This window comes from Athene cunicularia, assembly GCF_003259725.1.
Source record: "Athene cunicularia isolate RWA chromosome 7 unlocalized genomic scaffold, athCun1 chr7_part1, whole genome shotgun sequence".
NCBI classification, from domain to species: domain Eukaryota; kingdom Metazoa; phylum Chordata; class Aves; order Strigiformes; family Strigidae; genus Athene; species Athene cunicularia.
In genome coordinates, this window is record NW_020799107.1 from 6,571,782 (window position 1) to 6,594,657 (window position 22,876).

Below are 22,876 nucleotides of genomic sequence, written 5' to 3' on the forward strand. Positions count from 1 at the left end.
TAGGAGGAGTATTACTAGAGCTGGATGCCTGTAGCTGTACGTAGAGCACTCCTGAACTGGTTAATTCATGGGCAGCTTCCATTTCAGTCATATGCATCTACCTCTAGTGAAAGTGTAAGATCTCAGAACATCTGTAAAGGGGAAGAAAAAAAGGGAGATAAGCTGGATCATCAGTGAAAAGATAGGCATTATGGAACAACCCTTCTCACTTGCTGCCTGTAAGCTAGCAATCTGTCTGGCATAAAAGTCTGCTGCACAAAGGGAGTCTGTAGGATTCCTCCCTTAAGTCAGGGATAACTTTCTACTTTGGTGAGTAATTAGTTTTAATCATGTGGCATTGTGTGAAGTGTCTTAGGAAATGGAGGTGTATACCTGAAACTGCTCAGAGTAAAATGAGAGGATGAGAGGCTTTCCTTTTTTTTTTTTTTTTTTTCATTTAAAGAGATGCACATACAAAACTACATAAAATCAGAAAAAGAAAAGTAAAGCAAGTTATTCAAGTCAAGGCCTCTTGTAGCTGGACACCTGCTGTTCTGCCAGGCTGCTTTTACAGTCTGCCCATGTGTAAATATCCCTGTAACACTCAGGGTATCAGTCCAGTTCTGATTCTGAATCTTCTGGCTTATATTCATTTAATATACAGTATCTAATCTTAATTACATTTTTATATAGAATCATAGAATCATTTAGGTTGGAAAAGTCCTTCAAGATCATCAAGTCCAACCATTAATATGTTATCAATAATGTGTTGTATGTTACATAGTGATATTTTCTCAGCCTCAAATAGTGTTTGTGTTCCTTAAATCGGTTTTTAAAGTCCATAACTGAAGTGGATGGTTGGCTGTCTGGTTTTTACCGGACCAATCTCAGGAGAGAAATCAAGCCCTTGTAAAGAGGTTTTATTTTGATACCAGGAGGCTGGATACAGCCACTTTCAGATTCAAAACCACTTTGTTCTAAGTCTGATTCAGCAAAGTCCTTAATCATGAGACATACTTTAAACCCAGGGAGGTCATCAGGTTGACTGCAGCATAGCTGTTGGTCAGCTGCTTAAGTATGTTCCTGAATCAAAGATTTCACATTTAATTCTGACTTCTTATCAGACGAGATACCAATAGAGCACAGTAGTATTGTGTCTGAGTAGCAATAGTAGGAGTACAGTCCAGAATAGAGGCTTTCCTAATCATTCTTCTGACATGGCATGAGTAAAGACTGCTCTTGATAACTACTATACTGATCCAAACAGACCATAGGCTGAGTGATGTATTTTACAAATTCAGGTGAACAAATAGTTGTATTGCACTCATTGGTTTCTTTGACTTAATTGGTGATGAGGAGCCTGGGGGCTATTGGGAAAACAGAAAAGAAATTGAAGAGTCTTTGTGTTAAAACTGTGATTTTTCACGTACAGAGTTCAGATGTCAGGCATCCTAAAGTAGAAATTGTTTATAAACTTGCTCAGTGTAGGAATCTTGGCTGAATTCTTGTGAAACCATCAGTTATCAGTCATACACAAGGCTTATTAAGACTATGGAAGTGGCTCCATATTTTGCCAAATCCAGGATTCATGTGATAGATGGATGTGCTGGCATTTTGCAGTTAGTATTGCCAAGGTCTGCAGAAAGAAATTAATGCCTCATACCTTCCTCCACCTCAATTAAATGTCCTGTATTGGATTAAACCACACATTTATCGGAAAAATATCAGTGTACTTTGAGCTCATTGATGCATTGGTGTTGTCAGAGGCATCCATCATTCAATACCATCTCCATTTGCAATGAATATTTGACCCACAGTCATCTTTGGGAGAAGTATACCCATAAAGCACTTTCAGCTCTTATCTTACAGCATAAACATCTTTCTCTGAGGGAGACAGGTTTTGTGGTTTGTTTTTATCTCCTAAGGAAAATTCAGTTCCAAGGTGGCTAAAATGGGCTGGATACTAGCAGTCCTTTGACACACTTAAATGCAAAATGTTCAGAGCTGAAAGTGTTACGTAAAAGCGGTCCTGTTGAGCTGTGTGCTTGGTGTTTACTGTTGGTGTTGATGTCGCCTCCTTTTTCCATCTCCAAGAAGAAGAACTAGAGAGTCCGATGGCTGTGGAAGCGAAACCTGCTGCTCTTCCTGGGAAGCAACTGGGGAAAGAGCATGGGCCCCTTGAGTCTTCGGACCAGGCAAAGGGCCTCTGTGAGGGTCAGTCGGACTCTGGTTTGGAGGGAAAAGTGTGTCATGAAGACAAAGTGCCAAGTGTGGCATCCAGCAGGGAGAGTGTAACCGTTGTGGTGGAAACACCCCGGAAAGACACATCCCCTTCCTCGGCTGAGGAAGGTGTGTCCTGCTTAGGTTTGCATGTGTTTACTGCCGGTGAATCCTTCTCCAGCTTTCTCCAGTGCTTTCCAAGGCTGCTTCATTCCCTGTTCTTCCCATTTATTAGTATGACTGCTCTTGTTATTATGCTTGAAGAGTGTGTAGCAGATAATATGATTGCATAGGTGCTGTGTGTGACAACATGGTTTCCCACCACTGCGGCCGATTCCTAATTTTTTACTTTGCCATGATAAAATATGCTTTGCAGCTAAGCCAATTCCTCTGCGTAAGCCTTTTCCCCCCATCTCAGATGTGTTTGCCAGTCACATTGCTAATCTATGTATATTTTTTTCTTTTTGGTGCAGAGATTCATCTGCTTTTCTTTCAAAAAGTAGATTTATTGACTTTGACTATGACATAAAGAGGCTTAAACTGTAGAAATGTTTTCATTTGCAGTGTGCAGGTTTTTTGTTTGGTTTTTTTGGTGTGTGCTTCAGTGCATTCTGGTTTAGCTTCCCTAAAGCTACTGCTTTTTATGTCATATCCTTGCCATTCATTGCAGTCCACCCCTCCTCTCCTCAGTCATTGCCAGAACTCTGATTTTTTGTGTGCTTTACCCTATTACAAATGTTTAACCTTGCTGGAGTGCCCTTCTCAGGCAAAACCTCTATCACTTCCCCTGTGATGTTTGTCTTCACAGTGAAGTTTAGGATTGGGTACATAGGGTGAAGTTCTGATCTGCATACTGAGCAAATTGTTGACTGCAATAAGTTGTCTTTCAATTGTAAGAACTAAGCTTCAGGATTTTTCCTTTTAATGGTATTTCTCTTCAGCCAGTGCAATAAGGTGTTTAGACACGTTGTCTGGAGTAGTGATGTACCCATTCACTACCTGGCTAAGAAACACTGCATTTGGGAGGCTGGTGTTCCGGCTGTCCAGCTAAAGAATATTAAATTCCTGTGGCAGTCGGAATATGTTTTGATGACATTGGTATTGTTCATTTGCACTACAGTAAGAGGAATGGTAGGGTACATAAAGTCAGTATCTAGCTACTTAATTTCTGTGAAACGAAGATGACTTCAACTCAGTGACTGTGGTTTTATACTTCATAGGGTTTGTAAGTAAGTCAGCAAATGTAAAAACATGAAGGAGCAAAACTACTGTAGTTGTAGACCTGGTTTTTCTACCTGTAGAGTTTAGAATGGGAGTTGATTTTCTGATTAAATGTTAACAATAGCAAATATTTAAAGAATATCCAATACTTTGTTACTAATTGTTCTAAAAAGTTCAGATTCATTAGAGCATAAAGATGGCTCCATGGACTTCAAATCAGATATGAAGAGATTCAGGGTTGGCCCAGTGCTTGCTATAACAAGCTTTAGAAAAAGCTCATAAAACTTGTGTTACAGTTTACTGCTGAAAGTTCTGCCACATTCTACAGTATATCTCTTCATATTTTCCATGATGGGAAGATTTCCACAGGATAGGAATCATTATTTTCTGTAGGATATTAAAAAAGAGCAAGCTATTAATGATCAACAGTATGTGTTTAAAAAAAAACCTTAACTAGGTATTACTCCCTAAAATATAGTGGCATACCGTAAGAGTAGCATTTTTAGTTTCAAATTAACTTAATTAGCGTCTGATCTACAGTCATTGAAACATGCCAAGTATTCTTTGGCTTCAGTTACAGCTGAAGATGGCTGGCCATTTTGAAGACCAGACCTTTAAGATCTGGGACTATTAATAGCTCTGCTGATTTACACCTAATAATTTCACAACAGCAGTGAGAGTTTTGTTGTTTGCCAAAGACTGAGTGTCAAAAGTTGGTACAATTAAAAAACCAAGCCTCTTCTGACACTCGTGAAACATTTTGAATGCATTATTTATTTAGTTTAGGCTGCATGTAAAAGAAAAATATATAGATACAGAAATGTATAACTATGTATGCTTTAAAAGTCAGCAACACAAAGATACTATTGATTGGATGTAATCTTGCAGACTTTACTAACCCCAAAACTAACATAAGCTACTAAGTCTAGCAAAGCATGCCAATGGAGTGAGGATTACTTGTGGTTTTGCTGTTGTATATAAACCATAAATATGAAGAATTCACATGAAATCATCTCATTTCAGTGGTCACATATTTATATGTGTGCATTCTCACTATAAAACCTCATATATTGAAAGGAAAGTAGAATTTAACACTTTAAAGCAGATTTCTAGGTGGATGACCTTGCTGCATGTTTGCATCTTTCTCCCTCTCCTTGCCATCATTCATACCAAGATGTTGTTATAAGCCACATGACTGCCTGCCTGTAAGTGCTTTAAATAATACTGTTATAAACCCCAAACAAACTACTTCAGGTTTACTTGCAGCCACGAAGATGGAATTCCGTGTCCAGGAGGGTGTACGCCCTTTCGGAGCAGAACCATTAGACACAAAGCAACATGAAACTGGGAAAGACAGTAAGACGGGTGAGCAACCTAAACATGATGCCTTAGTTCCACAGCCAGCAAAAACAGAGGCTATAGATAAAAAGGATTCACAGAGCAAAGACAAAGAAAAAATGCCTTCACCTCTATCAGAACAGATCTTGGAAACTGATTCACAAAAGAAAGTGGAAGCCAGTTTTGCAGAACCTGGTGCCAAGCCTCCTGCTTCTCAACAACAAAAGGACTTGTCATCTGAACTGCCCAAAGGGAGCAAAACAGAAGAAAGGACTGCAGATCTGCCCTCATCATCCAACCAAGTTATGTCTATGAAATTTAAAGACGACCTTAAAGATGTCCAGGATTTTACCATCGGCTATGGTGAAAGTTCTCTGTTGCTATCAGAACCCAAGGCAGAAGCAGCCAAAAGTGAATTTCCTTCAGGCCCATCGCCTGCTGTCCCCCAGGAGCTTCAACTCAAAGACAGTTCCAGAACAAAACAGGAACCCGCTGACCAACTGTTTGCCAAAGATCTCACTCAAGATGAACAGATCCACAGAGACAGGACACTAGCTCTGCAAGAAGTCTCAGCAGTAACTGTAGATGGCCTGAAAACGCCAAGCACTCAGAAAATCCCTGCATGGGGGGAGGAAAAGGACATGACCAAGGATGAGAGTGATGAGGAAGAAAGGTATGACTTTTATGATAAAGGGGAGGCTCGAATATTAGATGATGGTAAATTTACCACAAAACCTGAAGTTAAGACACTTTCCCTAGACAAAGCAGACTTTCAAAAGGATGGTGAAGCTAAAAAGTCACCTGATGTTATCAAAGCAGAAGAAATGGACCAAAGTGGGCTCCCAGGAACAGTAGACATGAAAAAGGAGGTGCAGCCAAGCACACAGGTACCACCAGCCAAGTTAAGCCATGAATTAACCCTTGAGAAAACAGTAGAGCACCCTGATACCACTCAGTTATCCAGAATAACAGAGAAAGCCCCTGAGACACCAAGTTTAACCACTGACAAGACTCCTACTCTAGAAGCTTCTCAAGAGAAAGGTGTTAAAAAAGATACCAAGGAGGATAAGATGGGTGTTTCAGCTTCTCAGGAGGATCGATCGGGAATGTCCAAGTACTTTGAAACCTCTGCTCTGAAAGAGGAAGCTGTCAAAGCAGACACACTGAAAAAAGGCAGCGATTACTATGAGCTAAGTGACACTAAAGAGAGTGTGTATGAGCCTTATCAGGCAGATCGTCTAATACCCGAAGACAAAGAAGATGAGGAGGAAGAACTACAGACAGAGCAGGCACAGCAGCATAGTGTGCGTGCTCATGAAATAGGGTACAGTACCCTGGCTCAGAGCATTACACCAGACAAATCCGAAGAACCAAGTTCCCCAACAGAAAGAATGTTCACTATTGACCCCAAAGTCTATGGGGATAAGAGAGAACTCCACAGTAAAAATAAAGATGACCTAACGCTGAGCAGGAGCTTGGGACTTGGGGGGAGATCTGCAATTGAACAGAGAAGTATGTCTATTAACTTGCCCATGTCCTGCCTGGATTCAATAGCTCTAGGATTTAGCTTTGGTCGTGCACATGATCTTTCTCCCCTTGCTTCAGATATTCTAACTAACACTAGTGGAAGTATGGATGAAGGTGATGACTACCTGCCAGCAACCACACCAGCTTTGGAGAAAGCCCCCTGCTTCCCTATTGATAGCAGAGAGGAAGATGAACACATTGAAGAAGAAAAAACAATGCCAGAAGAAAAAGTCCAGCCTGAGACCTTGGCCGAAGCACCTTTCCTGGCCAAAGATTATTACAAAAATGGAGCTGTCCTGGCTCCTGACCTGCCTGAAATGTTAGACTTAGCAGGGACAAGATCTAGATTAGCCTCTGTAAGTGCAGATGCTGAGGTGACGCAAAAGAAGTCAGTTCCTTCTGACGCTGTTGTGGAAGACAGCAGCACGGCCCTGCCACCTGTGACAGATGAAAACCATGTAACTCTAAAAGCTGAAAGTCAGCTAGAAGACTTGGGCTACTGTGTTTTCAATAAGTACACAGTCCCACTTCCTTCTCCAGTTCAGGACAGTGAGAATTTGACAAGTGAAACCTGTCCCTTTTATGAAGGCACAGATGAAAAACTGAGACGTGGACTAGCTCCTGACCTGTCTTTAATAGAAGTGAAGCTGGCAGCAGCTGAGAAATCTAAAGAAGAATTCCTCAGTGAAAAAGACTTTGGTCAGCATGCCACTGGTGAGTCCATTCTGGCAAGGGACTTTGAGCAGGAGAAAAAAGAGAAGCTGGATACTCTGCTAGAAAAAAGTGAAGATCAAGTTGACTCTAAAGAGATCTATTCCATTAAAGGTGCAGAGCCAGAGAAGACAAGACCTGAGGCAATCTTAGAAATGAAAGAAGAAAGTGTGGTTGATAAAGTTCATTTAGCTGATGATACCATGTATGACAGAGTATCAGCTTCAGAGATAGCAATAGAAAAGGATGCTGTTTCTTTGTTGATGGAGAAGGAGAAGACTCTTAGTGTTGTTCCTGAAATAGCTGAGATAGAAGCTCCAATTAAACCAGATTACAATGCTATAAAGCATGATTTGGAAGTGGCTGCAAGGAGAGCTGACCAAGAATATCAGAGTCAGTTAGACACTAAGATCAGCGAGGTTGTTTCTCTCCCTTCAGGGAAGGACACAGCCTCTGTTAAAAGAGCAGAGCCTGAACCCAAAGATACTCAACAGAAAGATCAGACCATCTTGTCCAGAGAAGCAAAGGATGCAGATGTGCTTTCCAAGACCGAGCCTAGTTATGTAAAAGACGGCACCAAGCTGTCGGAAACAGAAATTAAGGAAAAAGTAACTAAGCCCGATCTGGTACATCAAGAGGCAGTTGATAAAGAGGAATCTTATGAATCTAGTGGAGAGCATGATCAAGCCCAAGAAAGTTTGAATGGTGAATCCTTGAAACCAGAGGACATCAAAGCAGAACTTCCAAAACCTCCCATGTCTGGGGAAGAGATGCCTGCACAGTTACCAGCAAAAGAGCCTTCTATGGAGCTCCTCCTTCCAACAGCTGAGCCTCTCCAAGAAGAGCCTGCTGAGATTCAGATGGAGAGCATACCACAGGCTGCAGAAGGACCTGAAAAGATTTCTGATACAGCTGTGAAACCTATGGAAATCCAAAAGCTGATGCCATGTGAAGTGGCAGCTGGGGCCACAAAAGAGGAAGAACGTGAGGAAGAAGAGATAGAAGCAGGGCAAGAAGAAAAAGAAGAGGATAAACAGCACCTTATATCAGAAATGCCCCGAGAAATAGACTTTGGGAAACCTGCTGCTGAAGGAATGCTAGCCAAGGGTATTCCAGAAGCACTACCTGAACTGAAAGGCATTATTGAATCAGTGGTGACAGTAGAGGATGACTTTATCACAGTGGTGCAGACAACAGTTGATGAGGGAGAATCTACTTCTCACAGTGTGCGCTTTGCTGCTACTCAGCAGGAAGACCTCGAAACAGGGGACTCCCAGGCTGAAGAGGAGCTGGAGGTTGAGGAAGTGGCTGACATTCAAGTTGAGCCCAAGGAGGGCTCCCCAGAAGCTCCTGCTTCACCCCAGAGAGAAGAAATCCTGCTCACCGACTACAAGACAGAGACATGTGATGATTACAAAGATGAAACAACAATTGATGACTCCATCATGGACACAGACAGTCTCTGGGCAGATACTCAAGGTGTGCATTATCCTTTCTGTTTTGTCTGTTAAATATTTTTGCTTCCAAATCATAATGATCAAAAAGCAAAACTATAATAGTTGTAATAGTAATCTCAGCATGTTTCAGAAAAACGGTTAAATAGTCTGCCTTTTTTTAAATTAATCCATCTGCTCTGTCTTCAACTATTTTTTCCTTGCTCCACCACAGTATTGTTAACACTTGTTACTAATCTTTTGTTTGTTGTTATAATTTGCTCTGATCCTACAGATGATGATAGGAGCATCATGACTGAACAGTTAGAGACTGTTCCTAAAGAGGAGAAGGCAGAGAGAGAATTGCGAAGATCATCTCTCGATAAGCATAAAAAAGAGAAACCTTTTAAAACGGGGAGAGGCAGGATTTCTACTCCTGAAAGGAAAATAGCTAAAAAGGAACCTAGCACACTCTCCAGAGATGAAGTGAGAAGGAAAAAAGGTTCATTTAACACTCCCTATTACAATTTTTATTTTTTTTTTACTATTGTACGGTACTATCCGGTTACTCTGTTGTAGATGATGTGCACCTTAACAGTATTAATGGTAGTACTTTTTAATGAGACATTGTACAATATATGAAAAGCCATGTGCAAGGCTCACTGCTCCACCAGTCCCTTTTGTTGTAGGCATCCCCACTGATCACTGGGTAACGTGTCTGAGGTGAACGCACCAGCGTTCCCCCTCTTCCAGCTTAGGATTTGCTCACCCCAGTTGAAGCAACGCATTGGGTTGAGTCGTGGAGCAGTGGGCCTGCCACTTGATGTATTGTCATATGAAACTGTTTGCTGTTTTTTTTCCTGATACTATGTTTTTGTGTTTTTTTTCATCCGTAGCAGTGTATAAGAAAGCTGAACTTGCTAAAAAAACTGAAGTTCAGGCCCACTCTCCCTCCAGGAAAATCATTTTAAAACCTGCTATCAAATATACTAGACCAACTCATCTCTCCTGTGTTAAACGGAAGCAGACAGGTGACTGCGTTCTGTTCAGTTATGCAATGTGGCTGGCAAACATAGACATTTTTTTTTTTTTTTGTAAATCTCATGGCTATAGCAGCTTCTCTATTTTTTTATTTTTCCTCCAAGAATATCAGTCTTCACAAATAATATTGCTTTTTTTAGTGTTTTCTATCATTTTTCTTTTCTTCTTTATTTCCTGGTATTTGCTTGTTTATTTAATGGAGGCCATGACCATGTATGCTTGTCATTGCTTGGACCTCCAAGTGCTGTGGTTGTAACTTGGCATTGTGCTTATAGTGTGGTGTTGTAGGAATCTTTACTCATCATTTTGGTTTTGTTTTGGTTTTTTTTTTTTTAATTATGCTTTTTTTTTTCTGGTGGGAAAATGTTGACAGCTTAAACCATAGTATGCATTTCCATTATTTTGCTTTTTTACTCTCATGCATAATAAGAAGTGTTTCAGACTTATATTTTGTCGATTGATATTATCTGCATTGACAATTCCCAATCTGTCACTGATGTTTATGCTGTACAGTCAAAATTCACAGGGGGAATCCAGCACATGCAGCATGAAGCTGAAAGAGAAGAAATCTGGGCTTACACTACGAATGCATTCCAAGCAAAAACCTTAATATTTGATAGAGGAAGATGAAAGGACGAAACAAATGATTCCTGTTCCATCTTGATAGGTGTATCATTATTTAGAGCGCCAAAAAGAACATTTTCAGCATTTTCATCATATTCACTGTTACTGTGCGTTCAGGGTGGAAAGATGAACATCTTGATTTTTCTGGTGATCTTAAAAAAAAAAAATTGCTAAAAGAGGCCAGGTTTTCTGTCATGTAACACAGCCACATGCTGTAATACTGTTGCTCATGAGTGAAACCAGAGCTATTAAGAGAAGAACTATGCACAGCAATGCAGAACTACATAGGCCTCTTCTCATGGCTTAGAAATTAAGAACACGATTTATTACCCATCCTATAGTTAAACAGTGCAATACCAAAAGTGTTCCTAAGTTAGGAAGTCATTCCCATCCGGTTTTGCACCAATGAGTCACTCCAGTTCTAAATTTAAACCAGTCTCAGTTTGGAGGTCTAACTAGTGAAAGTACAGTAAAAGTATAGTTATGTGAGGGTAGCTTTAATATCGTGCCTCAACTGCATATATTGTCTCCTGGTTGTATTCAATTAGGACAACAGAACTAAATACTTGGTCCCATCGTCTTGCTCCTGTGAGGGAATCTGGTCCTTTTACTTCCCCCCCTCACAAGAAATGAAGCCAGGGAAGGAAAGGCTGATCCAGGCCCCTCTGTATTGCAGCAGTGGCTTCTCCTCAGTTTGAAGTTTCAGGGCTGTCCCAACTTGCACTCTGGACCAGAACTACCCAAGAGTGAGGAATTTTTATTAAAACAACTTTTCTTGCTACCTCTTGCATTTTGCTGAAGCACAGCTTGATCAGCTCAGAAGTTATGACCCATAATTCACATATTGTCAGAAAAACCAGGGGGTTCAATAAGCGGTGGAAATGGAGGAAAAAAGTGTCATCTTCGTAGTGTTCTCAACTTCGTCTGCACTTCTACAGCCATGTAGTCAGTGCTGTCTTGCCCTCAGGTACTCTAACACTAACCCCGCTGAACTCTTATGGCCCATAGCATCCCGGAGAGGCCTGAGTCATACCAATAGACTTGCATAAGGAAATTTGCCCGGTGCCTTAAATGTGCGCTGCCTGGCAACTGTCAGAGCTTTTTCTCTCTCACTCTAATATGTAGGGAAGCAGATGTATTAGAGTGAAAAATGTAATACAAAAATGACCTCCCAGTACATTTAAATCCTGAGATAGAGAGCAACCGAAATGATGGACCCAGATTGTTCATAAAATTTTCACTACTGTGGGTTGAACTTTGAGGTTTGGGCTTTAAAGCAGAGGAGCTTGAACCACACCACAAAGTGAACAAAATATCTCACAGAATGTTTCGCCATACTCAGTGTTGCTGGAAAATTCACAGTGCCTCGTATTTTCTTCTACCTCACCTTTCTATACTTACTGATGGGACTGGAGGGGAGGCCATGAGAAAGTGTGCAGTGCAGTGTGATATCCTAAGAGTGTAGGTGGCCATATGTTAACCTACATATCCTGAGCCTGAAACAGTCACTCAGCTCTTTCCAGGATCTGTAATTTAGAGGGACATTGTGTCTTTCCCATTTTTGTTTTACATAAAATACAACACCACTTCTTGAAGCCAGTTTCGACTGCCACTGTGTCCTATTTGGAATGGTTTTGTCAACTTTAGTGATACCTGACCAATGGAGTCCCACTAGAAGTCCATCAGCAGTGTAGTCTATACAGCTTTGAGTGTATTGCAGTCAGTTAAAACATCCATGTTGCATATACTGTGACTTTAAAATTAAACATGTCCAGTCATAAGATACAAAAATATTTAGTATTTGCTTGTATTTTTCTGTGTAGTGGCCCAAGAAATAACATATTTCCCCTATTTCCCCTCAGTACCTGGGAAAAATTCCCATGTCACTGGTAAGCACTGGCAAATACTGATAACTTACAGTGCCCTGTCCACAAGGGAGGGACTGCTTTTTAAGAGACTCCTCCTTGCCAATTGAAAAAAGAAACTGCATGGTCAGCTCTGAGGAAATTGCTGTGAAGTCTTTGTCTTGACTGGTGTAGATCCACGAATGAAACCCCAGTCTGACTTGTGTTTTGTTAGTGGCTGTGGCTGTGAGATGCCACTGCAGTTGTGCCATCAGAGGAGTGTTCACAGTCTCAAGGCCAGGACAACTACCTGGCTGTGAGCAGGAGTCACTATGTGATGCGCTTCTGTTCCTTGCCTTCAATTTTGGGGTCACCCCCTGAGTTAAAATGTTTGTTGTGTATTTAAACTGGCATCAGAGCCTGTAGAGATCTTTTGTTCAGGTGGAGAAGTTGTGGTGCTCTCAGGTAAGTCAGCACAAGCAGCACAGCCATTCTTTATACCTCATAGTGGTGGCTGGTAAGGTCTCAATCCCAAAGAAAGGAGGAAAGATGCTATTTGTGATTATTTAGAAAAGATGCAAAACAGACCAAAACCAGCAGTAACAGGTGTGGTAGAATGTGATGCAGGAGGGTTGTGCTGTATTATCCCTGTTACAAATTCAGAACTGAAGTATACAGTTATATATTCTCCTCCTCCTCACAAGTTTTTTCTCTTACTCCTTCCATTAAAAAAATAAAATATATTAAGAGGGCAGAACTAGAGTGGGAAGTGTGGCAGAAAAACAGGGATCTCCTCACTACACCTGGGAACTACACAGGGAAAGGAGAAAATTAATCTGATCTGTTCTGTACAATGTGTTGGGGTTGGTTTTACAGTTGGAAGACAGTTGGGTTTACAGCAAAAAGTTGTCATCTGTGATTACTGTACTGCTTCTGCATTTACTAAGGGCATCCTGGCACAGATGCCAAAAGATTTCACGTTTAGGTTTTTGTGTGGCAGATTGCTTCCTGAGCAGCATTTTTTGGGTGAAACTATTAACCCGCTTTCCAAAAAGCTGCCCCATTCCAAAACTTTTCATAAGGATGGAATCTAAGTCAGAAAAATCTGACCTCAAACCATGGTGTATCAGATAAATGAAATACTGAATTAACATACTTGGTGTCCCAGATAAAATTTGAATTGCTAGTCTAAGGGCTTAGTTTGACACCCAGCACACTGACCTTGTTGATGCAACTAGGGTGATAATTCAGCAGTGAATCTCTCTCTTTCCATTAGGAATGTTGGCTAATATTTGGAAAAGTGGTGATTTCAGGGGCCTCTCTTCAAGTTTTCATTTGTGGATTACTTAAAGGAGCCTGTTTTTTAGAGGACTGAAAATCAGAATGCTAAGGTGTCTGAGGATTAACCTTCAGAACTAGAGCCTCTTATAGTTGTCAATTATTCCTTGAACTTGTTACTGCAGCTTCTAGACTTCTAGGAACATGAATACAAATTTTTGATTTGTTTGAAATGCTGTAGAATACCATTTTACCTCAAGTATGATGAATATAGGACATTTTTAAGGCAGGTACATTTCTGCATGCAGTTCACTGAGAGTAATTCACAAAGTAATTGCTTTGCACAGTAGTTCCAAGGCATTTAATTGTTCTAACAAGTGTAATAAGTGGAAATGCTTATTATTACTGGTTTTAACTATTAAGTCTTTCTTTGGGTCTCTCAGCAGCAGGTGGTGAAACAAACCAGGCTCCTGGTGTATTTAAGCAAGCAAAGGAAAAACTCTCAGTGAGTAAAACCATCTTCTCGTTCATCTTTATGATCTTCCTTTGTCCTTATTTCAGATCTTTTTGTGTTAATTCAGTAAGTAATTGTGTGTTCCATTTAAAATTTGTGTTCCATTTAGAATTTGTTTGCCATGTTCATTATTATTTAAAAGGGTAATTAAAACCACCTTTCCTGAATAACCTCTGAATTACAGTCCTGGGTAGTAGGTGATGACAGTTTGCAGATCCATGGGGGACACACAGACTCTGAACTGCAGGAGTTGGATGTTGTTCAGCATTTTGAGCCAGGTCATCCTCTGGGATAAACTGTGTACCTTGGCCCTTTCTGCAGCACCCAACTCGCACTCCCGCCTTGCTTGGTTGCTATACAGGCAGAAACCTTCCGCCAGGACTCACTGGGTGTCTTCTACTGCACTGTTACACAACCATGCATTCTGCAGAGATCGTGCCTGTGTAGAAGTTACTGGCCAGTAGCATTTTATATGCAATTAAGTGTTTTCTGAAAGGCCATTTCCTGGACTGGTGATCTCTGTCTGTGTTTTAATCTGACAGTTAGGTGCCCTGCCTTCAGCTGCTCTGTAACCTGTTCTGTTCCCTGAGTTTCCTTCAGCGAATACTGCAATGCCTCTCTGCCCTGCTCCCATGCTGACCCGACACTTCCTGCCCCATAACTCCACGATCCCCAGGAAACCAACTTCCTTTCACCATCCCCTATGCAGCAGTTTTTTACATGGCACTGACACATGCTAATTCACATCTGCACATGACAATACTTCGTCACTGTTAGCCATCATTATCAATGAAGAAGTTCCTTCTACATTGCCTAATATATTCCATGGCTGATTTGTTTCATCTGTCTAACCAGATTGTCAATTCTTTGGGGAACAAAAAGCTCTGTCTTATAAACTGCTACACATTATTTATTAATCTTACAAAATTTTTAATGATGATAGCAGTATAACTGATTAGAGGCTTTGGAGGATCTGTGGAATGCAGACCTGAATTCAGTCATGGATTCTGGGATTTCACTTGGGTTTTCAGTTCTGACCTATTTCAGCACATAACTGGGAAAGTGCTAGAACTCTTTACTAGTACCGTAGGAAATTTCTGGACAGGTTTCTGAGTCAACAGTATGGTTTATTGCTGTGTTTTCTTGGGGGATGATCACCACTTACACAAGAGACATCAATACTAGCCCATGTTCCATGTCATCTGTGTTCATGGAGTGCTCAAAGTACTCTAAGTACAAGCACTGCAAAATCATTCTCTGTAATGACTTGCTTTCTACACACCTTGCTTATTCCTGTCCCTTATGCAAAGATCAGAAATCTGTCCCCTGCTTACTTTCTCTCCCTGTTGCCTTACTTCTCTGCCACACTCGTATAAGTCTCCGACATTTTCTCTTTTGTGCCTTGGCTTCATCTCTGCTTTTATAAAGACCTCTCCCTTTTGTTGTGTTTCCTCCTGATTTTCAGCTTTTATGTCCTTCAAGTGCAGCCATTTCCTTTCCACTGGTAATGTTAGATCATCCAACCCAGTCAGTTTTGTTATCCATCTTCAAACTACAGTTGACATACTGCTTTGCAGAACAAGTTCAGGAAAGGCTAAGCAGTTCCATCTGCTGGAAGAAGCTGTGTACCTATGATAGTAAGATGATGAGAACATCAGTCATGTGTTAGGAACACCTCTGAAATAAAGTGAGGTTTCTGCATCCCAACTTCAGCAGGCCCTGAGTCTAAGTGTGTGTCACATAGATCTTTGTCCTGTGGACTGCCAGCACTTCCAGCAACATGAACTATAACAGAGGCCAAAGGTAATGTATTGCTAACAGAGAAGAATAATAGTTTTCTGGGTAGAGCACAGGCAGGGATTGAGGCATTTGGTTTCTTTGCTTGCTTTACCAGCCTTGAGCATGTCACTGAAATCTGGTTGGGCCAGATTCTGCTGCTATTACTGGTTCTAAAAAGTGCTTTGCTTCTTAAATAACAGGGGATCTAGACTGTGATAATCTCAGAGCAGTGCATTAACTCAAGGTCATGTCTTTTCTCCAGCTGTTCCATTGAAAGATCTCAGTCTCGCCCCTCTTTAGCGTCCCCATATGCACGTATTCATGCAGGACACTATGTAATATGAGTGCAAAGGACAAGGTTTCTACATTGTGCCTAGAATCTTAATCTGTAAGAATTTTCCAGTCTTGTTAAGGGAAACATTCTGCATGATCCACAAATTGAAAAAAGCAAAAATCACTGAATTAACTCATTCTAGGAATATATTCTTGCTAGTGAAGCACTTCCAGTCTTCTAGCTAATCTCTTGTCTTGATACTTGGTGTGGATAATGATATCCAGTAGAAGTCCTCTCAACTGTGTTGTAGGACTGGAGTTGTTTGTTACACAGTTCTGTAACTCTTAATCATGCTGATGATGTCATGGATGACATTCAGTACAACAGCCGCAATTTTCTTTAGGCTGGGTATGTGGCCTAAGCCAGATGTCTGTCAGGGTTGGATAACCCATTCTTTTCTCATTTTCTAATAAAGATAACTTAAAGATTAATTAATATACCTTTTCTGAACGTTGAGAAAGTCTAGGTGACTGACTTAGATCAAATGCCAGATTATTCATGGCTAAAGTTCTATACCAAATCCCATAATTACAGGTCCATTGGGATTGCTCCTGTGTATGTGTATGTTCTGTGTAACTTCATGCGTGTGTGTATCTATGTCCTGTGCAACTTCATTTGTATGAATACAGAGAGAATCGGGACTGCATTGCCAAGATAAGACCCTTGCAATTGTTCATTGTAATATCGGTTATACCCATGCGAGAAAAAAAAATGTTGTTTAAGCAAGTAGCCCTATTTTCTTTCAAGGAAATTCCTTTTTGCAAAGCAGTTGGATGCTCTTAAGTGTCCACAAAGAATTTTCGACTTGTCCTATTGGTGTTTAATTTTTCTTTCAATGGAGTATTGTCATTATTCACAATCAGATGAGTATCTAGTCACAATGACATATCATGTCAGCCTTTAAACCACATACAGGTTTCCTTGTCCCAGGACTCCACATTGGTAATATAAATTTATGGATTTCTATAGAGTGACACCAAATACACAGAATATAGGGTTTGGGGTGCATTAGGGATTTTATGTGTACACAGTGGCACAAGAAGCAATACTGTGTTGTCCTTCTGCCACTGTGGGAATACTGGTGTAACTTTGCTTTTAAGATTCCCACTGTTTTATTCTTGACCGTAGCCTGGAGGGATATATTTCAAATGCACAACTTAGTTTCAAAGGACTAGGATCTTTTGGTGCTCCTGTAGTTTTGCACTTGCTTCTAATGCAGCCAGGCAGCAGTTGTACTAGTTAAATGCCATACTTGGCACCAGTTTTGTCCTATTAACACAAGACAAAAGTAGCATCTGCAGGAAAGTACTTCCTAGAATCAGTAACTCTGTCCAGACCCAGATGGTTTCAGTCAAACAACACAGAACTGAAACTTCCATGCATGTCAGAACTGCATAGACACCATTACCATTACAGGAAAAGTATTAAGTCAGAGCTTGGCTTTTTTTTTTTGGTCCATGTTGTCCATGTTGCATGTATTTTCCATTTGTCCAGCTTCATGTTGTGTTTTCTTTTGTTTGTTTTCTCATGACTAGACTGCCTCTTTGTCAAAGATTCCTGCCTCAAAATCTAGAGCACAGTCATTGCTTCCTCCAAGACCCAGCTCAGCTTGCTCATTAACTACTGAAAGGGCCACTTTTCCCGATACAGACAGTTATTATGTACGGCCCTCCTCAGCAGGCCCAAGAGACTGCTTGCCCTGCTCAAAATCAGATGCTAAGGTAAGGTAGCAGAGTTGGTAGAGAGAGTTAGCTCAGAGATGTGTAGGTGAACTTCATGGATCACATTCTCTACCCACTGAATTTGAGTAATTCTCTGCGAAGCTTACGTGGGATTACTTAACATCCAGTGGCAGGAAAACTGATTATCAGGCTACAAGATTTGTGCTACAAAATGGATAAAAATGAAGGAGATTCTCCAGAGGAAACATAAGTGAAATAAGTTATAACTAGAAGGACATATCTTCTTTCTATTGATGATATGGATGCTGCTTCACTGACTGCCAAGAAGTTGCACCCATTTGCATGTGGGTAAGTGGCAAAGAAGAGCATTACTAATTTGCCTTCCAAGTTTTTTTTAAAAAAAAAAAAAAGTAATTTTTAACCAGTTAATATTCTCTGAAAGCAAATTCAATCCCCAGTGTAGGAGGGTACAGCAATCACCAGCAATACGGGTGGAAGCCAAATGCTCCAGGAACCAAATTTGGTCTGTGCATGGGACCATGTTGAAGAAGTTGCAGTATAAATTTAAAGAGGTGTTTGGCAGTCCATCCTAGCTTCCCCATTTTTACATTTCACATGGGTTTCAAATTTACTTGATGCTGAGTTAATTACTGTTCCCATTTAAAAACTGTTTTTGCTATTGACTTCCATTTTCTGTGTAGCACTATGCTTGGTGTGTCTTCTACTGGTTGGGGCCATCATCATATTTGCCTTTGGGATGATTGTCTGCTTTTGCAAGACTGTCTTTGGCTGTCCATTCCATAAGTTCAGAAATATTCTAACAGACATGTCCATTACCCTAACCATGGTAAAAAGGTATCTGCTGATTTCAAAAAGTAAAAAGATGAGTATGGAAGGAAATAAGACACCAGGCTTAATAGTCCTGCACTCAAAAAATAAGCTTTAGCTAAAAATTTTTCTCCATAAAAAAAAGACAAGTTAGTGTTTGAAAATGCAAAAATCACACATCACCTAACAATATAGTGTGGGATGTATTCTGGGCAGCAGTATTGCAGTTACTTTGCAGGTGAATGCACATAAGAATTTCACACCTGAACTCCAGAGAATTCTTCTACTTTCAACTTCCACTACAAAAACCTTGTTTCTTATTCAGAACCAAATGTGGAATTCATTCAAATTAAGATCCAAGAGTGTCTATATCTCTCTTTAGTAGCTCAGAAGGTGACTACTGGGTGTTTTGATGCAGTAAAGAAGCACCAGGGAGCTAAGCAGAGCATGGGAGGTGGCTGGATCCCCACAGGTTCCTATGTGAGTAGTAAACTGGGCCCATAGGATGAGGTTTTCCCCTCTGTATACAGGTTGAGAGAAATCACACCCCAGAGAGTGAGTTTTGAAAATGAAACCTTCCTTTTTCATTTTGTACTATTAGGATGGAGTAAGCAAGAGTCCTGAAAAGCGTTCCTCTCTACCAAGACCTTCCTCTATCCTTCCTCCTCGAAGAGGTGTATCAGGAGACCGAGACCGAGAGGAGAACTCACTCTCCCTCACAGCTTCTCTTTCCTCTTCAGTACGACGGACCACCCGTATGTTTTTTTGCTTATTAACCCTCTCCTACTGCTGTGGGTGTCTCCCATCCTTTTTAGATCTGTCACGTTGCCATAGCATCATGCGTCCCTTTTACAGGGGGGTAGGTCTGGGGTATGCTGTTGGAAATCAGAGCCCCCCAGACTGCTTTTGTTCAGATACAAAGCGCTGAGCAGCTGGGGCTTGAGACCAGGGACAGGATGCATGCTTCCCATATCCTGCAATGCCCAGAGCTAGCATTGCTGTTCAGACTGATCACTGGTATTCGAAAATACCTTTGCAGGGAGCTTAGAGCTGGGTAAGATACTTAACACAGGGCATTTACAAACAGCAACAAGAAAAATGAGACAAACCTGAAGCAGGCAACATAAAGTATTCTGATGGATCTTGGAAAAGTGAACCTAATAGTTATAGTCAGTAATTTGCTGTTTCACAGTAATGATTCACTGTGCTTTAATCCTAGGGTAAAAACTCTGCTGAGAATTGAGATGGTAGTTAGTGGAGTGACTCATTGGGGGAAGTTAGGATAGTAAACAAGCAAGGTCATTTTATGAGGACCGATGTTATCAAATCACAAACCAAAAGAAATCACAGGACAAAGATAATTTTATGAAATGCCTCCAGAATCTTTAGCTAGATTTGCATTCAGCCCAGGCCTCAGAACCTGGATGTGGCTCCCAGCTTTCCAATAGGAATTCCTCTGGCTTCTCTCTTTAGAAACCAATCTTAGCCCTTTTTAAGACAGTTTAAGGGAAGTAGATGATGACATTCTACCAAAAAAAAAAAAAAAAAAAAAAAAAAAAGTCATTTGAAATTCTTAGGTGATGCTCCAAAGGTAAAACAGACACCCTTTGTAAGCAGAGTGACCCCCAGCTGGCACAGCAGTCCATTCTGCAGACTGGGAGTGAGAGGCCATTGAGCATTTGCCAGTGTGGTGAAGGGCAGAGGAATGAAAAATAAATATACCAAAGCTGCAGGGAGCTGGGGAAAAAAATCATTCCCTTTCTGTCTTAGTTGGTACAGTGAGAAGGTTATGGTTTAGAGTTGGTTTGGAAAGAAAGAAACTGTTCAGGGAAACTGGAGGTGAAAGTGGCGTATGTTCAAGCTGTCTAATGAGTCATGTAGAGCAGAGTGGCTCCTGGACCCCAGGAACAGCAATGCATTGGGTTTGGTCCACCACCATTATATAAACAGACTGATTAACAAAGACATTAAATGAGATTTTTATTAGTCCCACTGGATGCTCTAGAGGCCCATTGGATTTATAATTCCTGAATGTTTTAAGGGTGAAAACATATGCACACATTCAGCATTGGGGTTCCCAGGCTTTGGGGGTTGGTTTGGTCTTTCTCTCCCTGAGTATTCTCAGCAAAATTTGGCTTTAAGCAGCATATGGAGATATCTCAGCTTCTGTTTGTTTGTGTTTGAGAGTTATGAGCAGATCTGGCTGCAGAAAGCACAGTGCCTCTAGTAAACCAATTCTTGTGTGCGGTGAAAATGACTGGCAATCCCATAACCACTGAGTGGAGCTGCTACAAAATGTTACAGTATTTATTTTTAACTTGCATGCAGATGTAACTAGAACGTGACTTTTAATCAAGGTTGCTATCTGTAATTGCTTTCTTTCACTGCACTAATGAAAAATAGCAATTGAATGTGAGGGACATCTGCCCATCCACACAACAGAGCTATGATTTGTTGGTCAGCTGAATTCTCACCCAAGGTTCAGCTGCAGCCACCAGATTACTAGTAATAGTATGTGACCAGCAGCAGCCAGGCACTTGGGACCTCTAATTTCAGGATTACAATCAGAATTTTTCCCACTCTAATGCCCAAACCCATTGAAATTGGTGACAGGTTTCTTACTGGCTAGTCTGGTTGTCAGATCAAGTCCTAAAGGTTAGATTCCAAGAGTGCTTCTCATCCTTTCCCCAAAACAGAAATTGGTTTGATACTGTGCCTTGTTTAGCGAGCTTTGCAGGAAGCATAGGTGGTGTGGGAAGCCCACCTGTGCTACAGAACAGAGAGCTCTGTCACCATATGGGCAATCTACCAGCTCAGCCACACATGACAAGGTAACTCCTGGCAGGTTGATTAGCAAAGCAAGACACGAGGACAAACACCCAGTCTGCTGTTCCAGCACTAGCACAGCCATCTTAGAGCTGTGTCTTGCCTGTCACACAGGGGTATGCAGTCTTAAGAGGTAGAGAGGGAAGAGCTGTATTTCTGTAGGTCTAATGTGTTTTTTTTCTTGCATGTAGGATCAGAGCCAATTCGTAGCAGAACAGGAAAAAGTGGAACTTCTACTCCCACTACTCCTGGCTCCACTGCCATCACTCCAGGGACACCACCAAGCTATGCCTCCCGTACCCCAGGCACTCCAGGAACACCCAGCTACTCCAGAACCCCACATACTCCTGGGACCCCCAAATCTGCCATACTGGTACCTACTGAGAAAAAAGTTGCTATAATTCGCACTCCTCCTAAATCTCCAGCCACTCCGAAGCAGCTACGAGTTATTAATCAGCCTCTACCTGACCTCAAGAATGTCAGGTCCAAAATTGGATCAACAGATAACATCAAATACCAGCCTAAAGGGGGGCAGGTAAGGATTCCACTCTTTATGTTCATCTCTATGTGCTTTAGTCTTATGTGTGTACCTTTGGGATAGGTATGGAATGAGAGCCACTTTGAGTTGCCTTGCAAATGCTGCTTCTGTTGTCTGTATGCATTGGTCGTTAAAGTGACGTTAATTGGCAGGGGCCAGGACAATCTTCAGAAAGTATTTTGTCACCTGGAAACTAACAGTGCCTCACTGAGATCAGCTGAAAAATTTCAAACAAGATGTTGCATTCCACACCACAGATATGTTTCAGCCTGAGTCTCAGCAGTTGCTGCTTGCTTTGTCTTCATCAGTATCAGCAAATGAAAGATGTTTGTTTTAATTCAAGCAAGTTCAAATTCAACCTAGATAGATGTTGGCAGTATTGCACAGCACCATGACCTTTTCCTGTGTCATTTTACATGATATGTGTGTTGTGCTGGATGGTGTTAATGAGGGTTGCAGCCTCCAACCTGGTAAATTCACGCCAGGGTAAAGATGATGGGAGGGGACAAATGTAAGACGTTGCTGTTTTTCTTGCTGAAGGGTTTGAATAAGGAGGAACAGAGCTTAGATTGTATAAGCTGGAGAATGTATCTAAGAAAAGGTGAATGTGTAATAAGGCAAATCAGGATTTTCTGTTCTTACTGTCTGAGAGAACAAGAATTCAGGGACATGGTGATGTTATTGAAAGCTAAAAAAAAAAAAAAGATATTTTCTTACCTTGCAGAGTTAAGCAATGAAGTGCATTGTCATGAAGATTGCTTTTGGCTAAAGACTGAACATGTGTGTAGGGTAGGAAAATCCCTTATTACTACAGACAGAATTTACCAAACTTCGGAAAGGACAGTAAATATGCAGGCTTTTAAGCTAAGCAGAAGCTTTTGGGGACTGAGGAAAGATCAGATAGGAAGTACCATAAATCTTCCCAAGGTATAGTGTTGTTTATACCTTCCTCTGAAGTGTCTCTGCTTGATGCCCTACCAAGCAAAGCTATGGCCAGAGCTGAAAGAGTCTTCTCTCATTTCTGGGCAATGCAGAAATGGTAACACAGATGGCATTAAAAGCCAAAATCATGTCCAAGCAATCTGTTTGTCTTTCTGTTTGGAAGAGCTGTTGTTCTAGCTTTACAGGATGAAGTGGTCCATTCTATGAACGTTTAAAG

General features: G+C 41.0%; 1 protein-coding gene across 30 annotated transcripts in view; it reads left to right on the forward strand.

Moving 5' to 3' along the window:
• Positions 1 to 22,876, forward strand: part of MAP2 (microtubule associated protein 2) — a 222,603-nt gene that overhangs the window by 181,293 nt on the left and 18,434 nt on the right. For 16 of the 30 annotated variants that reach the window (XM_026852882.1, XM_026852874.1, XM_026852872.1 and 13 more), the window contains 8 exons: positions 2,074 to 2,328; positions 4,687 to 8,475; positions 8,725 to 8,931; positions 9,326 to 9,460; positions 13,660 to 13,721; positions 17,379 to 17,564; positions 18,955 to 19,108; positions 21,371 to 21,714. In XM_026852882.1, the coding sequence (XP_026708683.1) occupies positions 2,094 to 2,328; positions 4,687 to 8,475; positions 8,725 to 8,931; positions 9,326 to 9,460; positions 13,660 to 13,721; positions 17,379 to 17,564; positions 18,955 to 19,108; positions 21,371 to 21,714 (5,112 nt within the window). In that variant the 5' untranslated portion in view covers positions 2,074 to 2,093. Of the gene's footprint in view, positions 1 to 2,073; positions 2,329 to 4,674; positions 8,476 to 8,724; positions 8,932 to 9,325; positions 9,461 to 13,659; positions 13,722 to 17,378; positions 17,565 to 18,954; positions 19,109 to 21,370; positions 21,715 to 22,876 lie in introns of all 30 variants that reach the window. The other 14 variants (XM_026852880.1, XM_026852877.1, XM_026852881.1 and 11 more) reach the window with 9 other exon arrangements.